Source organism: Lutra lutra, chromosome 2, assembly GCF_902655055.1.
Source record: "Lutra lutra chromosome 2, mLutLut1.2, whole genome shotgun sequence".
In the NCBI taxonomy this organism is placed as follows: Eukaryota; Metazoa; Chordata; class Mammalia; order Carnivora; family Mustelidae; genus Lutra; species Lutra lutra.
Genome location: NC_062279.1, coordinates 58825825 through 58848708, shown reverse-complemented (window position 1 = coordinate 58848708; position 22884 = coordinate 58825825). Strand labels below are relative to the sequence as shown.

The 22884-nt window shown below is 46.5% G+C and overlaps 1 protein-coding gene across 1 annotated transcript in view; it reads left to right on the top strand.

The window, feature by feature from the left end:
* EPHX2 (epoxide hydrolase 2) overlaps positions 1-22884 on the top strand; it is a 62717-nt gene that overhangs the window by 24954 nt on the left and 14879 nt on the right. Inside the window, 6 exon segments of the mRNA XM_047717509.1 lie at positions 1-73; positions 1345-1423; positions 4918-4952; positions 7432-7458; positions 9681-9766; positions 13414-13525. Of these exon segments, the coding sequence (XP_047573465.1) occupies positions 1-73; positions 1345-1423; positions 4918-4952; positions 7432-7458; positions 9681-9766; positions 13414-13525 (412 nt within the window).

Below are 22884 nucleotides of genomic sequence, written 5' to 3'. Positions count from 1 at the left end.
TGGAGCTAGGTCTGGACCTGCTGTGTGTCTCTGCCATGGATTTCCTGAGAGCTGGTTCTCTTGGCGGTACCAGGTAAAGGAAACTGGGGGAAGGTCTGCTCCAGTCAAGGTGAAGGGAGAGGAAGGTGTAGATGGTGTGGCCCAGTGTAGAATGCCATTAAGAAGCTTAAACCTCAAAAAAAAAAAAAAAAAAAGAAGCTGAAACCTCTGAGGGTTTTGAAGGGACGGGGGGTGGGAGGTTGGGGGAACCAGGTGGTGGGTATTGGGGAGGGCACGTATTGCATGGAGCACTGGGTGTAGTGCAAAAACAATGAATACTGTTACGCTGAAAAGAAATTTGAAAAAAAAATGTTAAAAAAAAAAAAGAAGCTAAAACCTGGGGCACCTGAGAGGCTCAGCGGGTTAAACCCTCTGTCTTTGGCTGTCAAATAAATAAATAAAATCTTTAAAAAAAACCCACAAAACTGAAACCTTGGGGTACCTGGGTGGCTCAGTCGGTTAAACATCTGTCTTTAGGGGTGCCTGGGTGGCTCAGTGGGTTAAAGCCTCTGCCTTCAGCTCAGGTCATGATCCCAGGATTCTGGGATCGAGCCCCGCATCGGGTTCTCTGCTCAGTGGGGAGCCTGCTTCCCTTCCTCTCTCTCTGCCTGCCTCTCTGCCTACTTGTGATCTCTGTCTGTCAAATAAATAAATCTTTAAAAAAAAAAAAATCTGTCTTCAGCTTAGGTCATAATCCCAGGGTCCTGGGATCAAGCCCGGCATCGGACTCCTTGCTCAGTGGCAAAGCTGCTTCTCCTTCACCCTCTGCCCTTTCCCCAGCTCATGCTCACTGTCTCCCATGCTCTCTGTTTCTCTCTCTCAAATAAATAAATAAATAAAGTATTTTTTTTAAAAAAAGAAGAAGCCGAAACCTTACAGTGGAGCGTCATCTCCAACGATGACTGTGATACCTCAGAAATGTTGGAGCCAGAGATGGGTCCAGACCTCAGAGATGTGCTAGACAACATGCCATCTTTGCAGATGAGAAGAAGGCAGATTCTTCAGTACTCTTTATGCCACCTGCTGGGAAGTCTTTGTAATGAATATAGAAATCTCCAAGGTCTTTGCTAGGAAAAGTGCTCTCTTAGATGTAGTATAGATGCAGTACACATACCCTACCACTGTCTATGTCAGCCCTATCCAGGTGGGCTCATTCCAGCCTCATGGCAAGGATCCCAGATAGTGCTACGGGGCACTTTGAGTTGAGCCATTTACAAGACCATGGATAGAAGGAAGCAAAGAAGGAGTGTCTGTAAAAGACTGAGGAGACCACTCTTGGGTGTCCCTGAACTCTTTGTTTTCCAGATGCCTGCTCTGGCTCAGGCGGGTTTCCGGGTACTAGCTCTGGACATGAAAGGCTATGGAGAGTCTTCAGCTCCTCCTGGTAGGTAACTGTCTCACAGCTGCCCCTATGTTGATTATCCCTCTGACTGTCTAAGCTCTCCAGCTGTACTGTCTCCCTCTGGTCCCAGGTCAGAGCAGACAGCTCTTAGAGGGAGTCCGACTTTGCCCTTCCCCTCTCCTGTAGTGACCCTTGTCTGTGCCCTTTGGGCTCAGATGTCTCTGCTCCCGTACTCTGAATGAATACAAGAGACCCAGTTGCCTGTGCTGAGAGAAAATCTCGTGCTGGATGTGGGGTATAGGATGTACCATCCAGCCATAGAACTTTCTATCCAGCAGAACTCTGTACCATTAAGCACTAATTCCCCATTCCCCTTTCCCTAGCCCCCTTGGCAACTACCTTCTGCTCTCTAGGAATTGGACTACTCCAGCCATCTTTAAGTGGATGATAGAAAATTTATCCTTTTGTGACTGGCTGATTTCACTTAGCATAATGTCTTCAAGATTCATCCATCTTGTAGCATATATCACAATTTCCTTCCTTTTTAAGGCCAAATATTTCATAGTATGTGCAGACCACATTTTGTTTATCCACCCATCCACTGATGGACATTTGGGTTTCCTCCACCTTCTGGCTGAAGTGAATTATGCTGCTATGAACATGGATGTGCAAATATCTGCTTGAGTTCCTCCTTTACAATTCTTTGGGCTGTATACCCAGAAGTGGAGTTGCTGGATCTTATGGCAATTGGTAGGCCAGATTCTTAACCCAGTGTTTATGGATCCCTGATGGCGTCTATCCAACAATGGACACTGGGGGCATGTGAACCCGAGTCCATGTGTGGGTTTACAAGCACTTTCCTGGGGCGAGGGAGTCTACTGCTTTTATCGGTTTCAGAGAGAGTCTCAGTCCCAAAATTGTTAAGCTCCCCAGGTGAAGAGAGGAATATGATGCAATCAGACATGCAACAGAATCCTAGTGTCAGCCATGCTGCTGGCAGCGGTGCCCAGTGAGCCAGACCAGCTGCTCACTACCCCTTCTCTGAGCTGCTTCCCCCATGTTTAGGGCAAGCTTGTTGAGTTTGAAGCCAGCTGATGGAAACTGGCACTCGGGTAACCACCAGCCAGACCATTCAGCCTGTCATGACTGGGGAGTGCCGCCATGATTGTTCCCTAATTGTCATGGTTCCTACTCCACGGTTGCTTACTACCTCTTCCATGGTGCATAGGCACTTCAGACAAAAAGAAAGCTTCTCATCCAGATTAGTCGAGAAAGACAATGAAGGTTTTTTTTTTTCCCAATTTAATTACTAAATTGTCTGTTTTCATTCAGCTAGACCATGATTTTCCCTGAATCCCCTAGGGATAACTTATTAATTAATTTATCATTCAAACCAGAACACCATTAAAAGTAAAAGAAACACTATGAGTATAAATACACATAAACAGAACTGTTCTGGATGAAGTTAGATTTATAGTTATCCATACTCTAATTATAACTACTTTTTAAGAAAACAACAATTTACAGGGTACCTGGGTGGCTTAGTCGGTTGAGCAACAGACTCTTGGTTTTAGCTAAGGTGGTGATCTCAGGGTCATGAGATCAAGCCCCATGTCAGGTTCCATGCTCACTGCAGAGTCTGCTTGAGATTCTCGCTCTCCCTCTCCCTCTGACTCTCCCCCCATCCCATGCTTGAGTTCTCTCTCTCTTCCTCTCTAAAATAAATAAAATCTTGGGGCGCCTGGGTGGCTCAGTGGGTTAAAGCCTCTGCCTGCGGCTCAGGTCATGATCCCAGGGTCCTGGATCGAGCCCCGTGTCGGGCTCTCTGCTCAGAGGGAAGCCTGCTTCCTCCCTCTCTCTCTGCCTGTCTCTCTGCCTACTTGTGATCTCTGTCTGTTAAATAAAATCTTTTTTTTTTTTAAAGATTTTATTTATTTGACAGACAGAGATCACAAGTAGGCAAAGAGGCAGGCAGAGAGAGAGAGGAGGAAGCAGGCTCCCTGTGGAGCAGAGAGCCCGATGTGGGGCTCGATCCCCCCAGCACGCTGGGATCATGACCTGAGCCGAAGGCAGAGGCTTTAACCCACTGAGCCACCCAGGCGCCCCAAAATCTTAAAAAATAAAATAAATAAAATCTTGGGATGCTTGGGTAGCTCAGTTGGTTGAGCCGCTGCCTTCGGCTCAGGTCATGATCCCAGGGTCCTGGGATCGAGTCCTGCATTGGGCTCCTTGCTCAGTGGGGAGCCTGCTTCTCTCTCTGCCTCTGCCTGCCGCTCTGCCTGCTTGTGTTCTCTCTCTCACTCTCTGACAAATAAATAAATAAATAAATAAATAAATAAAATCTTTAAAAAAGGAAACAGCAATTTACATGTTAACTATTGCTGAAGGTAACATATAACATGAGTTCTAAAGCCAAGTGTGATGATTTGGAATGCATACATACACACTGCAGATCATTTGTATATAAATTTTTAATCATTTGGCAATACATTTTAAGTAACAAATTGTTTCCCTTTAAAACTGTGAAGCTGTTGTCCCACTATTTTCTATCTTCCCTTGTTGCTATTCAAAGATCCCATGCCATTCAGATCCGTGAGACTTTGTATGTGACTGTTTTTTTTTTCCCCCGTACCCTCAGTACCTTTAGGATCTTTATCTTCTTGTGTTATAAAAGTTTATGATATTGTGCCATGACATGGGTCTCTTTTCATCCACTTCTCTGGGTACATTTATCTTTCAGTTCTTGAAAGTTTTCTTGAATTATTTCTTTGATAATTTTTTTCTTCTGTTTTTTTTGGTTTTTTGGGTTTTTTTTTTTCTCCCTGGAATTGCTGCTGTTGTTAAAATATTCATACTACCGAAAATGATCTACAGATTCTGGGCAATCCCTATCAAAATTCAATAGCATTTTTTACAGAAATAGAAAAAAGCAATTCTACAATTCGTATGGATCCACAAAAGACCCCATATAGTCAAATCAATCTCTAGAAAGAACAAAGCTGGATGGCTCACATTTCCTGATTTCAAAATATATTACAAAGCTACAGTAGTCAAAACAATGTGTTAATTGGTGTAAAGACAGACATATAGCCAATAGAACAGAGTAGAGCCCAGAAATAAATCCACACATGTACAGCCAGCTGATCCTTGACATAGGTGTCTAGGACATACACTATGGAAAGGACAATCTCTTCAATAAATGATGCTAGGAAATTGGATATCCACATGCACAAGGATAAAATCGGACCCTTACCTTACACCATACCCCAAAATCAACTTAAAATGGATTGAAACTTAAATGTAAGACCTGAAACTAAAACTTTTAGAAGAAAACACAGGTGAAAATCTCATGACATTGATTTTGGTGATGATTTCATGGGCATGATACCAAAGCACAGGCAACAGAAACAAAATAAGGAGACATCATCAATCTAATGATTTAATAAGATACCTATTTTTGGACAAAGGGGCCCTTTTAGTTTGTTGATAATTTTCAATCATGTGAATTAACTGTATTTCTTTTATTTTTAATGCAGAAATAGAAGAATATTCCATGGAAGTGTTATGCCAGGTAAGATAGATCTTTGGGTAACATTTGTGACATTTTGTCCGTCCTGGTGTTTTTACCAATGTAAGATAGAAGTGTGGGTATTCATTTACCATCCTAAGAAAGGATTTCACAGCATTTGGGTATAAAAAAGTCTTACTATAAGTTAAGATGGCATTTCAAAATGATAGTCAACATCTACTATCTATCAGTTACTGTTGTAAGCCATTGGATGGAAGAGGAAACTGAGTCATGAGGAGGTAAAGTAATTGCCTGAGGTCAACAGCTAGTAGAGCCAGGTCTGAATCCTGAAAGAGCTCCCGCATCCCTCCTCGTGGCCACTCCACCATCTTGCCTTTCCATCCTGAGACTTGCAAAAATCACCTTATTTTGTTAGAGATGTTGTTGGTCAGAGTTGGGGAGTGTGTGGCTTGGTGGCTGTAATGGCGCTTCCATTCTAAGTGAAGCATGAGCACCATCGGGGAGGGGCCTTCATCTCAGAGCTTATCAAGCCTGAGGTGAGGAGACTGGTAGCCAAGCCTCCATCAGCCAGAGGATAAAAGCCAAGACTGGAGGGGCCAAGGGGAAGGCACAGTGTCTTGGTTGGCCATAAAACTGGCGATGCTGAGGATGCCTGGGTGGCTAAGTCGGTTGGGCACCTTCAGCTCCAGTCATGATCCCAGGAGTTCTGGGATCGAGCCCCACATCGGACTCCCTGCTCCACGGGGAGCCTGCTTCTCCCTTTCCCTCTGCCCCCTCCTACCACCCCCTTGTACTTACTCTCGTTCTCTCTGTGAAATAAATAATCTTTTAAAAAAATCTAAAACCCTAGCGATGCTGCTAATTATGCTAAATTTACAAAAAGTCTCCGTGTAGGAGTTATAGATCTGTTCGGACTGTCCCCCAACCAGGCCCACACGCAGGCTTTGGTGCCTTATAAAAGGAGCCTTGATAAAACCTGACTTTCCAGTTACGGTTGTCCTTCCTTCCTCAGTTTCCAAGTCCTTACCTCTTCTGCTCTGCCACTTCTGATCTTGCTCCTATCTCCCCTGAAATCCTGCCAAGATCTCACCAGCAACCCTGTGGGGGGGTCTCTCCCATCCCCCTAACATTCCTTCACTGGACCCCTGCTTGTTTCTGTCGAAATTGGTTCTGAAGACGGATAAATCAGGTTGCTTCAGGTCACTTGACATAACTTCCCTCCTGAAGAAGGTCCTTATACTAAGACAAGCAAGATAAAACTGTGATGCTCCCGTCCTCTGGCTCCACCCTTGAAAGTGATTGCTATGTCCACTACTAGGTAGGTATTCACCCAAAAGAATTAAAAAAATATGTCCACCAAAAACTTGGACATGAATGTTCATTAAAAAGTGTAAACTGCCTCAATGTTCCATCAGCGGATGAATGGATACAAGTGTGTGGCATATCCATGCAGTGGAACATTATTCACCATAAACAGGTGTGAAATCATGATGCATGCTTCAACACAAATGAACCTCACAAACTTTATGCTAGGATAAGCCAGTCACAAAAGGCCACGTGTTGTATAATTGCATTGTTATGAAGTTTCCAGAAGAGGTCAATCCATGGAGACAGAAATGAAATTAGTGGTTGCCCAGGGCTTGGGGAAATGAGGAACAGGAGTCCCTGTTAATGGGTATAGGGTTTCCTTTTGGCGTGATGAAATGTTCTCTAACTACATAGCAGTGATGACCTCACAGCTCTGACCACAGTAAAATCCGGTGAATTACACATTTTAAAAGGGTGAATTTTATGGTATGTGAATCATATCTCAGTAGCGCTGTCATTTGAAAAATTAGCACAGTATTTCCATGTAAACTTTTATTTAAAATACCCTACATAGGGTACCTGGGTGGCTCAGTTGGTTAAGTGACTGCTTTCGGCTCAGATCATGATCCTAGGGTCCTAGGATCAAGTCCCACATCGGGCTCTGTTTCTCCCTCTGACCCTCCCCCTTCTCATGCTCTCTCTCTCTCTCCCTCTCTCTCATTCTTTTTCTCTCAAATAAATAAATAAAATCTTCTAAAAAATTTTCTAAAAAAATAAATAAAATACCCCGTATAATCTTTTTTTTAATAACCCATGTAATCTTGAAATGGAGGGTTATAGGAAATTGAATGAAGAACCATAATACTGCTTATCCTCAAGCATGCACAAAAACCCTTTTCTCAACTGTTCCCCCAAAGATACTGAACCCTCTTTTTTCTCAACCATAATTCCCTAATGTTGTGTGCCAGTCTATCATACAACTGTTACTTATTTTAGAATAGGCACCTTTAAGGAATCAACCTATTCTCTGTATGTCTCTAGTCTTAGGATTCCAACTTAGGGGTATTGGAATGCAGGGCAGAGGTTAGGGCTTTCACATGTGAGCTTGGGGAAGACACAGTGCAGCCCCTAACAAAGAAGACACAGGAATTCGCCTCGGGAAGCAGCTGAGATGGGTGCGTACAATTTCTGATTGGTCTGTTTTCTTTCTTAGGAAATGGTAACCTTCCTGGATAAGTTGGTGAGTAATTATTTTGAACTGGTCTCTGGAGACTTCTGTTTGGGTGGGCAGTTGAGGATGCAGCCTTTGAAGGTGTCTGCAGGAGAACCCCTGAGGAGAGTGGCGAGGGCAGGAACAAGGACACTCTGGGGCAGTGGGAGGCAGGGTCGTTGGTCAAGAGGAATTACAAGCACAGAGGTGGCAAAGTGTGTGGAGAAGAGTGTATTGCCAAGTTTTTTGCGTTCGTTTGTTTCATGGAAAGCATTTTCCAGGGAACAGGATACCTCTTGTCGGCTTTGAGTCAGGGTAAAGAGCTTTGCTTGTGCCCAGAAGAAACTACCCTATATCCTATAGACTAACATGTCCCAACTTTTTATGATTGATACCCCTTTAGAAATACCTCAGATCAAATGCCTTCAGGTAACCTTGTTTGGAATGACAGTGGTAGACACAAAGCAGGTCAGCTATGGTGATGGGAGACTGTACTTTTGCTTTTTTACTTACAGGAGATGGAGATTGCAATGAGGTAGTCCACTTCTCCCACCCTCAGTTAGGTCACGGTGGTGGGGTGAGGACACAGCAACCTGGAGTGAGGGGGAGAAGGGTTAAGCCAGGATGGTGACAGTGGAGGGACAGCTGAGAGAGAACCTGAAAACAGCAATATGGCACCTGTTCATTGAATGTGAGGGTCAGGAGGAGAATTCCAGGTGACTAAGGGCTTCCATTCAGCAGCTGGGCATGGGGGTAGACACTGTAGGAAATGAGGCAAAGATGTCACGGTCCCTGCCCTCTCCAGATTCTTAGTCCCACAGAATTGGCTTTGGACCCTTTGAGAATGCCAGGGACATCTAGGAGGGCATGGCCTGGTGTGACCACCCCAGTTCTGACTCTAGAGTGACCTCCCATCTAGATTTCCAGCTGGCTGAGACAGTCTCTGACTCTCTTGGAAGAGAGCCATTGGGGTTGCTGGCAGGCTGGGGTAGGTTTTGCTCCATGGCCCAGGCACTCCTGGGATGCAGAGGGAGGAAGCCGGGCCCATGACGGGTGAGGTGGTGGTCCTCCGCCTGGAGGTGGTGGCTGAAGCCATGGGAGTAGATGACAGGACTGAGGGCTGCTGAGCCGTGAAGTGCTCCCATGTGACAGGAGAGGAAGGAGTGGACTCACTGAAGGGAGAAAAGAGTCTAGAAAAAAAAATACTGTCAACAGAAGCCCAGGGAAGAACATTTCAAAGGAAATGTCTGATGCCACAGGATGGTCAGAAAAGTGAGAGCTGAGGCGGGGGGTCTATTCTAAGTGATGAATAGCCTTTATGAGGAAGTTTCAGTGGACTCAGGTCACAGGGAAAAAACCAGGCTGCAAGGACTTAGGAAGATTGCCAGAGAGGCCACTAGAGTAGATCATTGTGAGAAGCTGGGCACGGAGAAGGCAGAAGCATGGCAGGGAGCTGAGCCAGGGAGCCACTTTTCAAGGTTGTGTGGCGAGACTGGCGAGGCCCTGAAAGGCTCTGATGTGGCTGAATGTGGTCAGCAGGGTGGGGTGGTGGTCAGCAGAGCCTGATTTTAAGTTAGAGAGGCCTGGGTCTGGATGACCATCCACGTGGCCTCGGGTAAGTCGCCTAACCACTGCGAGCCTCTTTCCCTACTGGTAAAGTGTGTGTGAGAAGGTTATGGAAGAATTCCAATCAAGAGGTGTAGTCACTAAGCCCAGTGCCTTGGACATAGTAGGGCCTCTGCAAAAGGGAGCTGTGGTTATTCATTGTTGGCAGCAGCATTAGAAAGGAGGCTGCAGGTAGAGAGGGAGGGGTTAAAGATGCCTTGGAGGTGTCAGTGGTTAGTTAAGGGAGGGGAAGATCCCAAAAGAGTGGGGAGTAGAATCATAATCACTCAATGAAAGACGGACATGGAACACAAGGAGGTGAGTCATACCAACTTTAATACAAAAAGTAGAAAAAGAGGTGAAATGAATTTTGATTTGAGGGAAGGTAGAGAAGAGGAGGGAATTTGGAGTCTGTGGCCTTAGGCTTCTGAGAAAATAGAAAAGATGAATCATCTGTAGAGTCTCTGTGGGGCTGGTATGTGTGGGAAGGGAGGCTTGAAGAGGGTGGATGTTGTAGTGTAGGTTGATGGAGGAGGAGGAGTCCTAGGAAGTGAACAAAAGGTTTGCCGACTGAGGGTTTGGGCCTACAGGGAGCACAAGGCTGTGGAGCCTGCCCACATTCATCTCCCGTCTCTTTCCTTCTCTAGGGCATCCCTCAAGCGGTGTTCATTGGCCATGACTGGGGAGGCATGCTGGTGTGGAACATGGCTCTCTTCTACCCTGAGAGAGTGAGGTAATTAGGCCTCAGGCACCAAGAATTTGGATTTGAATTCCTATTAGTATTCTTCCTCAGGTCTTGAACTCCAGTAAACTTCTTGAAAACATACAGGTTATCTGGGAAGGCAACAAACACCTAGCTTCTCACTGCCTGGTGACCCGTTAATAAGGAGGGCTTAAGGAGCTAATGTCTTAGGAAGCAAGGCCTGTCCCAGGTACTTGTATTGGGACAGCTACTCAGGGCCTGGGTCGCCAGTGGGAATGCAGGAGCATGGTGGTAGACTTCGGGGGGAGTGTATGAGGCAGCAGGGGTGGTGGGGTCATAGAGTGGAGTGCCAGAAGAAACTTCGGTCTTGGGCTGGGAGTCAGGAGACATGGCTTTCAATTTTGCCCTGAACTGGCTTTGTGATGCATCACTTCATTCATTAGGCCTTAGTTTCCTCAACCACAGAGCGGTAATGGTAACTCCTTTCAACTGTATGGCCTGCAAAATGCTATGTCATGTTAGGATGGTATTTCATGACCGCCGTGACATCATTCCTAATCATTCTTAGCATGGCATCAGGGCTCTGGCAGTAGCTTTCAGACCCAGAGAGGCAGGTGGTCTTCGTGGCTGGCAACTGTGGTGGAAGCCTGCATCACCTCCCATTTCAGCCTGGGATCTTAGCAAATTAAATAAACACCATGCTTCCCAGCCACCAAACTATTCCAGTCACTTTTTACTTGGTGGCATTTAAAAGAGCAGAAACACTGGGGATCTTGGTCCAGCCCAGCATCAGCTCAAATAGCAGGATGATATCAGAGCCCAAAAAGACTCAAATACCTCCCAAATATTTAAAAGTTTTTAAAACTTTTTTAAAAAGTTGTGGCACTCTTGTGTGTCTGATCTCTTTAGCTTCTCTGTCCTCTCATTCAGAGTTGACATAAGAGCTCAGCTCTTAGGAATCAGGTCACTAGAAAGTTACTGTACAGACTGTATTAGATGCTTCTTTTTTTTTTTAAGATTTTATTTATTTATTTGACAGAGAGAGATCACAAGCAGGCAGAGAGGCAGGCAGAGAGAGAGGAGGAAGCAGGCTCCCTGCTGAGCAGAGAGCCCGACGCGGGGCTCGATCCCAGGACCCTGAGATCATGACCTGAGCCGAAGGCAGTGGCTTAACCCACTGAGCCACCCAGGCGCCCCTAGATGCTTCTTGAAGGAGCAAAGAGAAGTAGAGCAACACGCATATGATCTCTACTTTGAAGGAAGTGAAACACGATCTTGGTGTTTTATGAAACCTAGTCTCTGTCTCTCCCATGAGAATTTGAGAATATTTAACATGAGTCCAGTGAAGTTGTACCCAGAGTCACGTTAGGTCTGAGACAGGCAAGTGTGGTGTGCATTCCTGTTCCTCTTCTCATTGTTCTGTTTCCGTCCCTTCTGCCATTGGGTTGGTAGTAGTTGCTCCTTCTCCATCTGCGCGCATCAAAACGACCCTGTTACTGCCTTCCGGTGGGGGGGGGGGGGGGCAGGAAGAAGCCAGGACTCTATTCCGGGGCTGTCTGTGGTGGGACACAGCATCTCTCTCCTGGGAAAAGCTGATTCTAAGAATATTGTTGACATTGATCTTCACCTTTCTGGCCAGAAAATGAATGAAAGGGGGAAAAAGCCCACCTTTAACGTGGACTATTTCTTTAAATCCTTGGTTTGGCATTCTACTGGAGATTAACTGCAGGGACCTCTTTAATGTAAGGGTCTACTCACGTGTTTGGCCAAGAATACCTTTTTTATATCCTTCTTTGACAGTCATCTGGAGATTCTGTTTCCAAAAAGAGGTTGTGGTTTAGCACTTTTCCAATCTTAATGCTGTTGGCAGCAGCATTATATGCTAACATCTCTGTATGCTAACATGTCGTGATGATATTTTCTTATACATGGAATAAACTGTATGTCAAGCAATCAAAAAGAAAACTTTAGTCTGCTCAGAATATTTAGAAAAAGCTAGAATTTCTTGAGTTGTGATTTAAGTAATGCTTAAATAGGTTCACTCTGGTAACATGAGAAACCTTTAGGTGTTGGTATAACTTACTTATAGCCTAATTTGCACTGTCTAAATGGTGGCTATTGAACATTTGACTGTGGTTGGTTCAAACTGAGATGACTATAAGTGGGAAATACCTTCCAGATTTCCAAGAGTTAATACCAAAAAAAAGTGAAATATCTTATTATACTTGTGAATCGATTACTTGTTCAAATTATTAATATTTTAGAAGTATCCTGTCAAATATTAAATTACTCAAGTAACATTAGACTTTAATATTAACATATAATTGATATTAAATACTCTTTTAGATTTCATCTCACATGTTTCTTTTTACGTGTTTTAATTGGCTAATGGAAAATTTAAGTGATATGTGTGGCTCACATTATGCTTCTGTTGGTTGGCACTGGTTAAATCTCAGCACTTCTTTCCCTGATGATTTCATTTGTCCTTTGTTATCCCATTCCTTCTAGTTTATGTCTCCCCTGGATATTCTCTTCTCTCCATAATTATCTCTTGGGAAGGAGTTTCGCTAGGATCAGAGTGGGCATGGGATCCCTTACTGATGAGCAAGGCTAACCATGGTCCTGGCTGACTTCTGTCAGCCCTGCCCCCTCTCAGATATACCCTTCTCTCGTTTTCCTCTCACTGCCATCCTGTTGCCCTTGGGTGACTAATGCAGTGGTGTGCTGGTCCTCTCCCTGCTTCTGGTGTCCCTCTCTGCCTCCATATCATGTATCACTGCTTGATACATCACTTCCTGACTGCAACTTCAGTCTGCTTCTCCCTTCTTCTCAGAAGCCCTCATGGTTTTCTTGGTTGTTGGTAGCATCTAATCCAGACTCGGGGCCCTTCATGTCTAGGCTCCCACTTGCTTCACTGGCTTTATTTCACAAGATGCCCCATTAAACACTTGACCTCTGGCCACATAGATTCTTTGTGCAAACTTAGCTGCAAGCTTTGCCCCCTTCTAGAATTTGCTTGTACTACTCCATGATGTTTCCCTTATAGTATCATTTCCCCTTCGCTCTACTCTTCCACCCCAAAAGCCAAGTTCAGATGGCCAAGTTCCACCCCTAAAAGCCAAGTTCTCTCTTTTCCATGAGATCTTTCATGATATCCAAATCTAGAAAGTCTTGGTCTCCTTGAACTCCCATGGTGCTTAGGCTATTCTGAATGGCTCATATCACAGTGTGTCTTGTAATATAGTCACAGGCATATTTGTCTAGCTTCTTAAAATTACAATAAGCTCTTCAAGTATTGATTTTATATCTTCTCTCCCCTAGAATATAGCATAGAATTAACTCAACACAGAGTTAAGTGAGGGAGGGAGGGAAGGAAGGAAGGAAGGAAGGAGTGAATACATTTTTAGAAACTATAATCTAATGAAGGTTGATATACTGCACATAATGTATATGTTTGTGTCTGTGTGTCTTTGTCTCAGACAAGAAGGTGAGAAATGCTGCAGTTTATTGTGAAAAAACCACTGGGCTAGGAGTCAAGAAATCAGAGTGTTGACCCCCTTCTCACACACGGCTGGTGTGAGACCTTGTGCACATCTCCTTCCTGCTCTGAGCTTCCTTTATGATTCTTACAGACTGTCTTCTTACAGGGTCTGTGTCTTGGTGTCTTTTTTCCACAGGGCAGTGGCCAGTTTGAATACTCCCTTCATACCGGCAAATCCCAATGTATCCCCAATGGAGAGAATCAAAGCCAATCCTGTTTTTGATTACCAGCTCTACTTCCAAGAACCAGTAAGTTTGGGACTGAGCACAACGATCCCAGCAAGGTTTTTGTTCTTCTTTCCACTTTGTCTTTCTTTCTCCCTATTGGCTTGATTTTCTCCATGCCGTTTAATTTTCCATGGCATTAGTCAGAGATCTTACACATGGGCTCAGGTGAAAGGCACTTCATAGCTCAGCCTGTCCTTCCCAGGTGATGAAACGTTTCTGTGTGTGCATATTTGGGGTGGTGAGGGGAAGGGAGTCGGGGTGACAGTGCGGTGCATTCTCCTGTTTCTCTGAAATTATGGAGTGGGAGGCTGAGTGGGACAGCTGGTTTGAAGCTGTCCTCCCTCAATTCTGTGGCTGAGAGGCTGGTGAAGCCCACCTCTGGTTGGGGACAGCTCCTGGACTCTTGCTGGAGGCCTGGTCCCTCACTTGCTGAGGAGTGTGGTTTGTGATTACAGGAGCACCAGAGCCTAAACGCCCTACTCCAGGCCCCATGTGTGCTTTGAGATATGTGGGAGGTTTCTGGGTATCACCTCATGTGACACAAAGCCCAAGGTGCCCTTAAAAGATTCCCCCTGGACCTTAGGTTGACACCGTGATGGGTTGTCACTGTCACCATCAGGGGGGTTTGCTGAGAGCAGTACTGGGGTCAGCATCATCTGTCCTCATCTGGCGGGGACACCTGCCCCTCATCCACTTGTGAACTCTGGACCCTAATGGCCAGCTACATCTGCATAATTCCAGAAAGGATAAGAGATGCTTCCTTCACACACCCAAGAGAGAAGGATGGATTGAGTTAATAAAAAAACACAAGAGCATCCCCCCACTTCTCTCACCCAGACCATACCCTTGCTGCTCACAGGAGGTACCATCCCCAGCAAGAGCCATCCCAGTTACAATTTAGGAAGTAACTGTTCTCTAAGAATGATTTCATGGGCTCCTGGGTGGCTCAGTCGGTTGTCTGACTCATGATTTTGGCTCAGGTCACAATCTTAGGGTTGTGAGATTGAGCACCAGGTCAGGATCCATGCTCAGAGCGGAGTCTCCTTGAAATTCTGCCTCTTCTTCTGCTCCTCCCCCATTCAAATAAATAAATCTCTGGTGCCTGGGTGGCTCAGTCAGTTAAGTGTCTGCCTTCAGCTCAGGTCATGATCCCAGGGTCCCTCTCAGCAGGGAGTCTGCTTCTCCCTCTGCCCACCACCACCCCCCACCCCCAGCTCATGCTCTCTCTCCCCATCTCTGTCTCTCAAAAATAAATAAATAAATAAAAATAAAAATTTAAAGAAGTAAATCTTAAAAAAGCACACACATACACACAAAGAACAATCTTAATTGATAAGACGGTGCCTTTGAAGAGAAACATTTTTTTAAAAGATTTTATTTATTTACTTATTTAAGAGAGAGAGAGATTGCCAGGGGAGGGGTAGAGGGAGAGGGACAAGCAGACTCCATGCTGAGCACAGAGCCCAACACAGGGCTGAATTCCACAACCCTGAGATCATGACCTGAGCCATAACCAAGAGTTGGAGGTGTAACTGACTGAGTCATGCAGGCGCCCCTGGAAGAGGAACTTTTTGATGAAGCAAGACTCATTCAGTAAGACACCAGAAGCCCCCAGCAACGTCATGCACTGTGTAACACATCCTTCACTGAGGCCAGCCCCTACTGTTCCCGGAGTGTGGGCAGTGGTGAGCTCTCTCCAGCTTGAATTGAATCACATGTCTTTAATTAGTTCAAAGTCGTCTTGAGCTTGAAGGATGGATTTGATGGTGTGTTAGTCACCTGGGGCTGCTGTAACAAAGTATCATAGACTGGTGGGCATAAACAATAGAATTTATTCTCATAGTTCTGGAAGCCAGAAGTCCAAGGTCCCAAGTGGCTGCATGGTTGGTTTCTTCTAAAGTCTCTCTCCTTGGTTTGTAGATGGCCCCCCTCTTAGTGTGTCATCCCAAGGCATTTCCTCTGTGTCTGTGTGTTCCTGTGCTCAAATTTCCTCTTCTTATAAGGACACCGGTCCTAATGGACGAGGGCCTGTCCAAAGACCTCATATTAATTACCTCTTTAAAGACCTCATCTCCAAATATCTTTCCATTCTGAGGTCCTCGGGCTTAGGACTTCTTAGGAATTGGGAGGATACACGGTTCAGCCTATAACAGATGGGTAAGGGGAAAAGGAACATTGCCCCTGGTGAGAGAAATGGGAGGACAGGGACAGGACAGTGAAGGGAAAGGGTGGGGACTATGAGAAGTGCCCTCTTTGGAAGGCTAGGACAAGCAAGAAAGGAAGGAGGTAAGTGTCCCTGTGGCTTGGACACTAAGCTCTGGGCCTGTAGTTGATGTCAAAAGTAGTAGAGTAGAATCCTTGTAGAATCCTTTGCCTGGTCAAAAATGGCCCTGTGAAAATTCTTCCAGCTGGACTGGAAGTCAGAATCCCAATGTCAGGTGTGACGTACTGTCTGCCGCCCTTTCCCAGGTGCTTGCTTCACCCCTGTGAGTCTCACACTGGAGAAGCCTCTGGTGGTGGGGAGAGAAACAAAGTCTTGGTGCCACCTGTCTTGGTGATAGCTGCCTTGGCCTTTGGGGACTGGGAAGGGAATAGGGTCCCACCCAAAACTGGGAAGCTGGTGTCTGGATTCCTTTTACCTCTTATCTGGCCCTTTCTCAATCTCTGGCTCTGCTTGGCCCCCACCCACCAAAAGCCCAAACCCCACTACCACCCTCTATGTGTCCAGAGTACACCCTTCCAGAGGAATCCCCCCATAGACACTTCCATCACCAGCACCCCATGCTTCATAGTGACTTGTCACCCTCTTCCCTCTGCGCTCACGCAGCCACCATGCCCCAGGTATGGGCAACAGGCCCTCCATGCTCAGGCCCCAGCTGCCAGGCTGCACCGTGTGGGAGATGCGGAGAGCAAGGGAGGGCTCACGCTTTCACACCCACTCCTTTCTCTTCCACCTTTTTCCTTTTTTCTTCTCATCCCTTTGGAGTCAACATTCATAAGAAGACTTCTGTCTACTGCAGAACAGAAGTGCCCCCTGATGGGGCTGAGGGGTTGATCCTGACAGTGTCAGAAATATCAAGAAAAGACTCAGTATCCGTGAATTCATCCAGCAGATGCTTCTGCTCTTGCGGTGTTTGCCAGTGTCAGAGCTGAGGAGCGATGTCTGAGGGTTGGAACAGTTCTCGGAGAAGCAGGCAGGTAACAACGTCCCTGGAGAGTCAGGCAGCCACACAGGACCGTCATGAAGGCCCAGCTTACTCTGGAGCTCATAAGAAAAAACAGTTCATTCTTACCAGAAGAGAGACATTTGAACTAGCCCTCGAAAGACGGATAGAATCTGTGTGGGTTGCTCGGGGAGGGAAGGGCATTCCAGCCTGAGGGGACAAAGGGCTGAAAAAGCAGACAGAACTTGCTTTAATGCAGGCAAGTTATTTATCTTCCAGAAATACCATGGGACATAAGAGAGCGCCTAACAAAATACTCAGTGATCTGTACAGTGGGTTTCAGAAGGTCTGGAACATCATGAAATTGCCTGCACGATGCACTGTGTGCACGTATTTTCCCAGGGCAGGAATTCCTTCTTCATTTCCTTCAGAACCATTAAGTGTTCAGTACAAGCTAGGAGCAGCTGGAGCCGAAGGGCAGGACCTCAAAGAGCTTTAGTTAATGTGGGTTGTGTCTCTTGGTCTCTACCATACTAGATACTGAAATTTTAAAATATTATTTCACTTAAAAAAAATAATAATGTGCCCAAGTTGATGTAAATAAGACATTTTTAAAAAATAATATCTTCCTTTAAAATTTAGTGAAGGGGGAGTGCCTGGGTGGCTCAGTCGGTTAAGTGTCCGGCTCAGGTCGTGATCTCAGGGTCGTGAGATCGAGCCCCATGTCGGGCTCTGCACTGAGTGTGGACCATACTTGAGATTTTCTTTCTCCCTCTCCCCCTCTCCCAGGCATAGTCTCTCTCTCTCTCCCCCCCCACATAAGTAAGTAAATAAATATGAAATGAAATGAAATAGGAAAATAAAATAAAAGCCACGGGTTCAAAATGGCATCACTCAGGTAAAGGCCCCAAGTCAGTAAACCAACACTTAGTGCCCAACCTGAGTGCAGTTTCAGCCCCCCACAAACGTAACCTGTAAGCAGTCAACATGGGGATTTCCTGGTCAGCACGAGGAGATCACTGAGGGGCCCCCTCTGTTCCCTCCTAAGGGCCACCTTGCCTAGAACAAGGGCTTCTCTGCCAATCATTCCCTGCTTAGCACTCTCTCTGCCAAAACCTTGCCTTTTCTGTAGCCCTCTGAGCGCCCTCTACTGGCCAGATGGGGTGCTGTCCAACTCATGAACCGATTAATAAAATGAAATAGATGTTCAAAACATACTTGGTTGAACTTTTGTTATTTAACAACACACATAAAATTTACCATCTGAACCGTTTCTAAGAGTACGGCTCAGCAGCATTAAGTGCATTCACTTTACTGTACAGCCGTCACCCCCATCCATCCCCAGAACTTTTTCATCATGCGGATCCCCAGCTATGCCCAGTGAACACGGACTCCCCCTTTCTTCTTCCCTCGAGCCCCCGGCACCCAGCGTGCCACTTGCCATCTCTGGGCCTGACCACACCAGGTACGTCCTCGAAGTGGAGTCACCCAGGATTTGTCTTTTTGGGTCTGGATTATTTCACTTTATACAACATTCTTACGGCTGTTCCATGTTGTAGCATGTGTCTGACCTTCCTTTAGGACTCAGTGATGTTCCTTCCATTGTACGTGTGGACCACATTTCTTTTATCCATTCATCCTTCCGTGGACACTTGGGTTGTAGCTACTACTGTTTTGTTTTGCTTTTTAAGATTATTTATTTATTTATTTGGCAAAGAGAGAGTGAGCACAAGTTGGGGCAGCAGGTAGAGGGAGGAGGAGAAGCAGACTTCCCACTGAGCAGGGAGCCCCGTGCAGGACTCTATCCCAGGACCCCGGGATCATGACCTGAGCCGAAGACAGATGCTTAATGAGTGAGCCACCCAGGCACCCTGCACCTATTACTTTTTGTGAGCATGGTAAGCCAAGTTCTGTTTACAAGTGCACTTTGGTGTCCTCCTGTCTTTCAGAAGAGCAGACAGGGTCTCTGGGGGTTCACTCACTGGCCCAAGACCAGGTACTGATTGGGTTTGACCTAGCCTTTTTTTTTTTTTTTAAAGATTCTATTTATTTATTTGACAGAGAGAGAGGGGGGGGGAAGCAGGCTCCCCGCCGAGCAGAGAGCCCGATGTGGGGCTCGATCCCAGGACCCTGAGATCATGACCTGAGCTGAAGGCAGAGGCTTTAACCCACTGAGCCACCCAGGCGCCCCAAGGGTTTGATCTAGCTTTGACTTCAAAGCCTACGTGCCTCCCCCTAAGCCAGCCACACTGTGGGGAGGAGGGGGGAAGCTTGGACTTTGTGGTGTGTGCCCTGCTCATCCAAACAGCATGAGAAGGAGCAAACCCAGATAAGCTCAAAGGCCAGATAGACAAAAGTGACCTCAGGGGAAAACTGCTTATTAGCTGCCCCCCTTGCAGGACGACTTTTTTGTTTGTTTGTTTCAGAGGTTATTATAGTCATTGCAGAAAAATCAGTACCCTATTGTTATGTTGTAGCTGCTGGGTTTAAAACCTGCAGGAAGGGTTGGGAGAATGGTTTTGTTCTTAAGAACAAAGCCTCTTGGTAGAGAAATGTTAAATATTCAAATGAGCGAAGGCTTGGTGGGGGATGTGGATTTGGGGCCAAGTCCACTGCTGAGGCTGGTCTGGACAGGCACAGAGCTGGGTCTCAAGGGGAAACCATGCATAGGTGTCCTGCCAGCACGTCTGCTTCCCACTCAGCAACAGTGCAAGTCCCTTCTGACCTCGGGCACTCAGAAGGGTGGTCTAGTTGGATGGTTTTCAAATAGTAACAGCTTCAAACTGAAGCTGAAATCCAGGCCAAGAAACACAGCATAAGTTGGAGAGCACCGAGGTTTCATTCAGGCTGGGTGCTGGAACCCCCTCCCTCCTCCTGCCTCCTGCCACTCCGAACTCATCCCCACCCACTCCCCAACCAGGAGGAGGCACCGTGAGCACACAAGGTCAGGGTGGATAGTGGCCTGTGGCTGTCCCTCCCACCTCTCCTTCACATTTGCTGAGCTGGACAGGGTGTGGCTTAAGTAAACCCCAAGTTTAGATTCCATTCTTCTAGCTTTTTGAACTTTGAGCCAATGTGTTCACTGTCTCGTCCTGCAAATTTGCCAAGTCTGGTGGAAACTAAAATTAAAAGGGTGTGTGTGTGTGTGTGTGTGCATGCTAGGCAAAGAGATGACAGGCTTTGCCTTTGTATAGTAGGAAAGTGGAGGGGGCCGCTCTGGGCTACAAAGACAAGTAGAATTGGCTGGGAAATTTGATCGCGACAAGTTCCCTGTTTTAATTCTTAAGATTCTTCACGTCCTTGCTTAGCTTCAGGAGATTTCATAGTCCCTCTGCCCCAGAAATCAGAACATGGTTAGTGCACACCCTCCTCCAGCGCCCCACACCAGTCCCTTTTCACTCCTCCTCAGTAGTATGTGTGTATTGTTATTTCTTGGGAGAAGGGTGTGCGGCGTGCACCTGTGTGTGTGGCATGGGTGTCTGGAACTGTACAGCCAGCTATAGGCTATATATACCAGGGCAAGCCAGAGCCCATTTGTAAGTATTTAACCAGCTGAGAAAGGAGGTAACAGAGAAAATGTGGCCAAAGGAAATTACAGGTAGCAGTCAAGAAGAGACGGTTTCACCGGTGGAAGGGCCCCCCAACCCAGCCTGCACAAACGATTTTCTTCCTTCTCCCTCACGGTGTTCCTTAATCCCCAGAACACCCTAGTAATGCATTCCCCCACCCCCCACCAGGCACCAGACTACGGGGACAGCTGGTGACTTGTTACTGCCTGTATTTTGTAGATGATTTATACTTAGTGCTTTTAAAAAAAAAGTACTCAGTTGTATGAGATAGAATGTTGGCTCCCCCTTCACTCATCTAGAAGTAGGTACTATGAATAGTTCTGTGAGTATTTCCCAGACGGTTTTTTATAAGATGCTTTTAAGTGTGGCAGGGGCGGGCGTGCGTATGTGCATATGGGCAGACAAGTAATTTTTATAGAACTGGAGTCATGCTGCCTTTCCATTTACTAGAGCTTGGACAGATTGTCTCGCAGTACGTACAGATTTACCTCACCCATTGTAGTGGCTGCCTCGGTGCCCAGAATACAGGTGGCCCATCAGTTATGGAGCCAGCCCTCTCCCGAGAACATTATTCTGGTGGTTTGTCCCAGCAGAACAGTACCTTTAAAAGAAAAGCCCTGCTGTGTGCTTCCTTCTCAGCCAGCCTTCTCTCCCGTGGTCTGTCTGAGCCTGTAGAGGCAGGAACCCTTCTCATTTTATTTGTGTTTTCTTAACATGCGTAATGTTACGTTCTAGTAAAAAGAACCAAATACTGAGGGGTTTGAAGTCTGGAGTTCTCGTCTCCAGCTTGGGTATTTATAAAATGTCCGACTTTGAAGGAGGTTACACTCCCACCCCCAGAGTCTCCATCTGTAAGGTGGCCTCCCCAGCTCAGCGCTGTGGAAGAGCAGAGGACCCCACCCCCACCCCAGGGGGGAGGTGGCTTCAGAGAGCCTCAGGTCTCCTTAGGGACCTCCTGTGGGACCTAACTCACCTCTCTCTCTCGTTCTCTCTCTCTCTTTCTCCCCCTCCCTCCCTCCTCCCTTGTGTGTGCATGCCTGGCTGAACACTGGAAAGTAATCAACCATTTTCTCTTTTTGCCCACATTTTGGATAACATTTTCCACATCAGGGACAACCCCCCCCCTCCACTCCCCAGCCATGGTTTCTGGCCTATTTTGAGAAAACTCTGCCCCAGAGTTTCAGATGAATCTGAGTATTTATGATCAAGAGAGACAGAACATGAAGCAGCATTGCTATCCCCAAGCCCCTGATGGGAAGGATACTTCCTTCTTCTCTTCTAGACGCATCTTCTGGTGTTTGCCAGAGGGGGACAGAGGTGGCCCGAGCGCCTGCTTTGATGGACCTGCTGTTTGGTTAGGTGGCTGTCTTCACAGTCTTAGAAATGAAACCATAGACCCAGTTAAGTGCCTCTTCTGAGGCAGACCTGTTGTACATCTTGGAAGGAGCAAACTGGGAGACGAGAGAGGAGAAATCCCATTGCATAGGGATGTGGCGGGAGGATGCCTCTAGGAAGAGGTCTGAGTTCTAGAAGGTGGCTGCTGTGCCCTCCCAGCTGGGGAACCTCCCTGGCAGGTGAAGTGACTACTTCACCCTGTCCACACACTAGGTGAAAAGTGTACACAAAACTTGGTCTTCTGAATGGTCTTGGATGGTCTTAGTCTTGGTCTTGGATGCCACATTCCTGGGTTTCCTCAAACAGTGAGTGAAATGCGTGCCTGGGGAGGAAGCTGGAATGGGGGGACATGTGCCGAGATCTCAGGAGCCAGATCCCACACCCTGTGCGCAGCACACCCGACAGCCTCCTGGTGGTGGGGAGGGAGGCAGATGCACAGCCCGCCCTGAACCCGGAGGTTATGTAGGCCCTAGTCCCTTTCCCTCCTCACCCACCCTCCAAATCAAGAGACTTCCTGAAGTGGTGTATTATTTTTCTAGGGCTGCTGCAACAAATTACCACATACTTTGTGGCTTGAAACAACAGAAATTTAGGCCCTCAAGTTCTGGAGGCTAAAGTCCAAAATCACGGTGTTAGCAGATTTTGTTTCTCCTGGGGGTTCTGAGGGGGAATCCATTCCATGCCCCTCTCCTAGCTTCTGGTGGCGCCGGAAACCCTTGGCACTCGATGTGTAACTCGTCACTCATCCGAGATCCTAATGGTTCCATCCACAAAGACTCCATTGCCATACAGGGTCACATTCACAGCTGCTGGGCCTTAGATCCTTGGATGTGCCTTTTGGGGGACCACTCCTCAACCCACTACATTGCAGTGTGGTAACACTGGGGTAGGAATGAAAATATATCTCACCAGAAGCTACATTTCCTTCATTGGTTCCTCTTCAGGTCAGTTTTAAGGATCAGATTGAGGGGTGTGACAAGATAGCCACACAGACATGTTTAGCCAGCAGTTGGAAATCGGTCTGAGGAATAAGGGTAAAGTGCAGGATACTAATCTGGAAAGCACAGAAAGCAAGGAGAAGAGAATTAGAAGTTTCCTCACAGCTATGAGCTTCTGCGGTTTCAAGTTTAAAACAAAGGGAGGGAGGAGGCAGAGGTGGTTGATGGAAAGGCCAAGAAATTCTGGTGAATTCTCCCAGGTGGGTTTCCTTATACTTCTAGTCATTCACTCTATAAGTCCTCCTTACACAGCC